Source organism: Chrysochloris asiatica, unplaced genomic scaffold, assembly GCF_000296735.1.
Source record: "Chrysochloris asiatica unplaced genomic scaffold, ChrAsi1.0 scaffold00178, whole genome shotgun sequence".
NCBI lineage: Eukaryota > Metazoa > Chordata > Mammalia > Afrosoricida > Chrysochloridae > Chrysochloris > Chrysochloris asiatica.
The window spans coordinates 1,424,097-1,430,733 of record NW_006408696.1 but is presented as its reverse complement, the minus strand read 5'-3'; the positions used below and the strand labels follow the sequence as shown (position 1 = coordinate 1,430,733).

Genomic DNA, 6,637 nt, shown 5'->3' with positions numbered 1-6,637 from the left:
TACATCTTGATTGCATGTTTGATCAATTTCAGATTGAAGAAGTTGGTAGAATTCTTCTATTTCATCCTCATTGGCTATAGTGGTTGGTGTGTAAATTTGAATAATAGTGGTATTAACTGGTGTTCCCTTTAGGCGCATGGATATTATCCTATCACAGACAGCGTTGTACCTCATGACTGATCTGGATATGTTCTTTTTGATGATGAATGCGACACCATTCCTCTTCAATTTGTCATTCCCGGCATAGTAAACCATGTGGTTGTCAGATCCTGTATTCTCTGTCTTGCTTGCTAACAGACAGAGCAGTCCTTATTGGCATTTTTTGCCTCAGAGGGTTCAAGGGGGATGCGTATAGATTCAGTACATCTTTGCATTGATGCAGCACCCCCATGACACTCATTTCCTGAACCAAACTGGTCACCTCAGGGAGTGTACCAACATGTCCACTGCATCATTCAGTAATTTGCTCAGAGAATCCTTCAATACTGCAAGGCAAGTCTTGAATTTTTTCTTCAGTTCCCTCAGCTTGACAAATGCTAAGCATTTGATTTTCTAACCCCAGGTCTTTAAACATTCCATTATAATATTTGACTTTGTCTTCTCGAGCTGACCTTTGAAGTTTTCTGCTTAGCTTTTGTACCTCCTCACTTCTTCCATTTGCTCTAGCATCTCTACACTGAAGAGCAAGTTTCAGAGTCTCTTCCAACATCCATTTTGGGTTTTTCCTTCTTCCTTGTCTTCTTAATGACCTTTTGATTTTTTTCTTGTAAGATGTTCTTCATGTCATCCCACAACTCTTCTGGTCTTCCGTCTTTAGTGTCTAATGTGTGAAATCTGTTCTTCACATGATGTCTAAATTTAGGTCATATTTGGCTCTTGTGGAGTTATTTTCATTTTCTTCGGCTTCTGTTTGAATTTGCATATAAGCAATTGATGGTCTGTTCCACAGACTGCCCCTGGCCTTGTTTTAGCTAATGATATGGAGCTTTTACACCATCTCTTTCCACAGATGTAGTCAATTTAATTGTCATTAACAAATATTCTAAATGCCCAGATGACATCCCATTATCTTTATGAAACCTTCCATGACTACTTCAGCTTCCATTTCTCCCTCATTCTTCTAAAGTTCTCTACTACTTTTATCTATGCCCCATGGTTAGGCAGTACCCTATACCTAAACCATATATATAGTCCTAAGCCTAACCACCGCAAGGTAGGTGGTTCAAACTTCCTAGCTGCTCCTCGGAGACCATATACAGGGTCACTATGAGTCAGATCTGACTTGACGGCACTTGCCAACAACAAACCTAAGTAAGAGTCCTGGTATGGTACTGTAGTAAAAGCACTGGACTGCTAACCACAAAGTTGGTGGTTCAAACCCTCAGAAATGCTACACAGTGTCAAATTGACTTGATGGCATTTAACAACAACAAACCTAAATAATTTTAACCTAAAAATGCTTAACTATTGTGCCACTTGGGCTCCTTTTCATTAATGGTTGTTATTTGAACCCAACAGTATCAGATGGAGAAAAGACTGAAGCTATCAAGGGTTTCATTTTACTTGTGCCCATAATCAATGTCCATGGAAGCAGCAGTCAAGACATCAAGTGACATATTACATTGGAAAAATCTACTGCAACTGATTTCTGTAAGGTGTTAAGAAGCAAAGAAGTCACTTTGAGGAATAAGGTGCCTCTGACCCATGCTGTGATCTGTCCCCTTATATGCATGCAAAAGTTGGAAAATAAATAAGGGAACCCAAAGAACAATTGATGCATTTGAATTGTGTTGGCAAAGAATATTGACTGACAGAAGAATGCACAAATCTGTCTTGGAAGAAGTACAACCAGAATGTTCCTTAGAAGTAAGAATGGCAAGACTTTGTCTCACACATTTCTGACATTTTACCAATAAGGACCAGTTCCTGGAGAAGGACATCATAGTAGGTAAAGTCAAGTGGGTAGAGGGATGGCTAGTGAAAAATAGGAAGACCCTTCATGAGGTCGATTGATACACAATGGATTCAACAGTGGGCCTGAACATCACAGTTGTGAAGATGGTACAAACATTTCTTTCTGTTGTACACAGGATCGCTTTACCTTAAAACTTAATTGATAGCACCAAACAACATACAAAAATATAAGGAGCCATAGTATAGTGCTACAACAGTTAAGTGCTTGGCTAGACCAAATGTTGGTGGTTCGAACCTACTAAGCAGCTCCATTAAGAAAGACTTGGTGATCTGATTTCATAAAGATCACAGCCTAGAAAACCCTTTGAGGCAGTTCTACTCTGTCACCTGGGGTCACTGTGAATGAAAAATAAATCGACTTGATGGCACCTTTCAATGACAAGAACAATAATACCTAAATACCACGCAATACAAATGGTTAAGTGCCGAACTAATAACCAGAAGGATGGCAGTTTAAGCTCACCCCAGTGTGCCATGGAAATTAGGGTTCCAGATCAACTTCCAAAAGGTCACAGGCTGAAAAACCCTATGGATCCGTTTTACTCTGCACACATGGGGTCACTATGAGGAGAATCAATTCAACAGCAACTAACAATAATAGCTCAATATTCTAACGGTGACAGCAACGTGAAAACATTACGTAGTGTAACTTTAACCTATTTTATTTATTTATTTCAGCCAAAAAATAGCTAAGTTTATAAGGAGAACAATAACACTCGTGAGGTACACACACCTTAGAATAATCAACCATTTGAGATGAAAAGGACAGCATTTACCCAAAGAGAAAGTTCAGAAAGAGGAATGGAAACAAGATACACAGGGAGGACGTGATATTACATTGTGAGGATTACAATCAGTGAGCTGAAACGAAATGTATGTGAACTGTTGAATGGAACAATGATCTGCTCTGTAAGCCTTCACCCAATTCACACACACACACACAATATGAAAGTAAAGAAACAGAGGAATGTTGGATTTATAGAACCCATTTTATTTTTATAGGAAAAAGGTATCTTGGGAAAAAATAGTATGTCCCATACCTGTTGTGCCTTAGGCCAGCTCAACAATGAAGCCAGGCCATCTAGCTATGCTAAGGGATGCTAAATGTAGATTTAAATTAGGAAAGGTCCTCACTGGGTGAACTGGCTTCCTTCAGTGAGATGCTGTAGACTAGGAGAACAAGGAGTAAGCCTAGGTTTGAAGGGAGGAAGCATGATAGACAGGTGCAACTGACTCTAAGAAAAATTGTGCACAGTGGGAATTAAAAAAAAAAAAAAAATTGCAGATTGAAGTTTTTTAAATCTTTGCCAGCTTACCCGTTTGCAGAATATTTTATGCTAAGCTAAACTTCAACCTTTTTAGTTTCCTTGTGGGAAAAAATAACACTGGCAGCAAGGGGAGAGCTGTGGCGCTAGGCTCCTGATAATTATATCACAATTAAAATTTAAAAAAAACATTTTTGAGGAAGATTTTTTGAGAATTTTGTAATGTTAATTTCATCATGTAATCTCTGAATTTCACCAAATATTTTCTCATCTCTTTTGTGACTTAATTTATTTACCAATCCCTATTAAGGTATAAGGTATAAGAGTTCCAAACTCTGTTGGGCTTCAATTTTATTTCCATTAATAGAATTTACAAGTGAAAAAGATAAGCCAGTTGCACCAGGAGTTCAATACATCCTGGAAAGTTCTATGTTAGGACAAGTATGGGAACAGATAGCAAAAGCATATCATTACTCTCTGAAGTCAGTGATCCATAAATCTAACCAGGTCTCTCTTTTGTTTCCAGCAAAAATTTGCTCAATACCGCCTATGTATCAGGCACTATGCTAAGCATGAGAATATGATAAACCATAGCGGCAGAAATAAAACATGTAATTACAAGTACAAAGAATATTACAGAGAATGCTATGTCAGTATATAATGGTAGAGCACTGAAGAAGTACACATCAGAGAAGGTTTGCATAAGAAAATTATAATATACAAGCCGAGATCTGAGAATTATTAAGTAGGAGTTAACTGTGTATGAGAATGTGTGGGGGATAAGGAAGATAGAAAGAGCTTCCTATTGCTTTTTGGATAAAATCTAAATTCCTTATTGTTTGGTGCCATTGAGTTGGTTCTGACTCATAGTGAACCCTATGCACAACAGAATGAAACATAGTCTGCTCTTGTGCCAGCCACACAATTATTGTTTGAGGCTACTGTTACTGTCACTGTATCCATTCATCTCGTCGAGGTTCTCCCTCTGTTTTGCTGACCCTCCACATTACTGAGCATAATGACCTTCTCCAGGGACTGATCCTTCCTGACAACATGTCTCAAGTATGAGAGATGAAGTCTAGCCCTCCTCACTGTTGCAGTATCAGACAGGTAAATGATACTTCTTCCGAACTCAGACATTTCTGGCATGTGCATAGATCATTTCTGTATGTTCACCAGAAACTAGACTGCGTTTACGTTGTCCCCTTTAATCAGGGCCCATACAGTTTATAGGGTTGAGAGACGAGTGCTAGTGACCAGACTCAGTCAGGGACTGTCTCCTGTACCTGATGGGGGCTCACACTGAAACTCAATGCCATAAGCAAACCCACAACTGGGAACTGTTTGACCATATATTCAGAGAAAAGATAAGTCGTGAGGACATAGAGCTTGGCTGTTGTTGCTGTAAAGTGCTGTCAAGTCGGTTTTGACTCATAGTGACCCTGCATAGGGTTTACAAGGAGCAGCTGGTGAGTTTGAACCACTGGCCTTGTGGTTCAAACTAACTTTGTGGTCCAGTGCTTATCCTACAGTGCAATACCATAGCCTGGCTATGCCTCAGTAATGGTGGTCTGTCATTTATATAGACAGGGATTTGCAAGGTGTAGACATGTACTTGTTGGTTGTATGTTTGGGTATGCACCTCATACAAATTCTGCCTGAAAAATGAGAAGAGGGTCAATAGTGCTAGTTAACATCCCTTGAATACATCTTGGCAAGATAGCAGGGAGAAATCATAAAAACGGGGATGAATAATCAGCACGTAGATAATTAGGAATTATTCTGTAGTAATGAAGCCCTGATGTGGCTTTATAGGGTCAGCGCTGGACTGTGAACCACCAAGTTGGCAGTTCAAACCCATCCATCAGCTGCTCCTCGGAAACCCTTTACAGGGTCGCTATGAGTCGGAACTGACTTGACAGCACTTAACAACAACAATGAGGTCCTGATGTGGTACCATAGGATAAACACTAAACCACGTGGTTAATTAGATCACACGGTGGCAGTTCAAACCCACCAACTGCACTTTGGACACCCTATACAGGATCACTATGAGTCAGAACTGACTTGATGGCACTTAACAACAACAACAACAATGAAGAATTAGGGAGTGTGTTGGCTCCATAGGATGAGCACTAGACTGTAAACCACAGGATCCATGGTTCAAGCCCATCAGCCACTCTGTGGGGGAAAGATGAGGCTTTCTTATCCTGCAGAGATGTAAGGTTTGGAAACCTTCTGCAGGGTCACTATGAGTAGAAATGGACTTGACAGCACTTAACAACAACAAGAAGACATAATGAGACTCTATGAAACCCCTCTCTGTCATGAACCACCTGCAATGCTTTCTTGTCCTGTGTCTCCAACTAGAACTATATTTTATGTAATTTTTCATTGTTGTTAAGTCAGTTCCAACTCATAACAACCCTGTTTAGGGTTTCCAAGGAGCTACTGATGGGGTTGAACTACCTACCTTTGTGGTTTGCAGTCCAGTGCTGATCCTACAGCGCCATACCACTATCTCTTAATCGCTATAAAATTTGGGATTGAAAGCTTGGGAACATTGGGTCCCAACAGAAGTTTAATTGGGAAGGTTGTATCTAAGCTTTCCTACCTGGAAAGGTTGCCTTGACGAACATCTTGAATGCCTGCAGTTGTGCCTGTGGCGTAGTCCTCTTGATTTTGACCAGCAGGGTATATCCACTTCCAAACTTGTTCTTGAGATACTGTGGACTGCCTAGGCACTTGAACGTTCCACTTACCATAATGGCCAGTTTTGTACACAAGACCTCACATTCTTCCATACTAGGAAAATAAGGAACAAGAGAGATGGAGCACTGGAGAGGCCAGTCATGGCGAAGTGATAGCTGAGACAGACACTCAGAGTTGGCCAAGACCAGATAGGACTGTTATTTAGGACCCACATACAGTCTGAGGGACAGAGATATGTTCTTTTAATCAAAATAAAAACAGACAGCAAGTGTCACATGCCTAAATCTGCAATAAGAGTTAGCCCAATCTCTTTCTACATCCCCATTTTCGAACAGAGTATTCTAGATATCTTCTATAAGGACCCTAGAGTATTTCTTCTGGCAGGAACTATAGATTGTACTTCCTCCAGGGAGGTTAATAGGCCCTGGCAAAGTTATTACTGACCTATGTTCTTAGCCTTAACTAAATCCTCCCCACCCCTTAATCAAGATATAAGCCATACCTATGAGAGATTATGACAGTGGCCTTGCCGGACTCACGGATCTGTGAGACCGTGTTCCAGAGGAGGCGTCGGGCCACAGGATCCATGCTGGAGGATGGCTTATCCAGGAAGATGACATCAGGTCTTCCCAGGAGAGCAATACCTGTGCTTAGCTTACGCTTGGTGCCACTACTACATGGGGAAG

The 6,637-nt window shown here is 40.5% G+C and overlaps 1 protein-coding gene across 1 annotated transcript in view; it reads right to left on the bottom strand.

The window, feature by feature from the left end:
* Positions 1-6,637, bottom strand: part of LOC102812209 (ATP-binding cassette sub-family A member 3-like) — a 135,009-nt gene that overhangs the window by 1,942 nt on the left and 126,430 nt on the right. Inside the window, exons 27-28 of the mRNA XM_006871990.1 lie at positions 6,454-6,624; positions 5,854-6,044 (exon numbers count right to left, since the gene is read on the bottom strand). Of these exons, the coding sequence (XP_006872052.1) occupies positions 5,854-6,044; positions 6,454-6,624 (362 nt within the window). The remainder of the gene's footprint in view (positions 1-5,853; positions 6,045-6,453; positions 6,625-6,637) is intronic.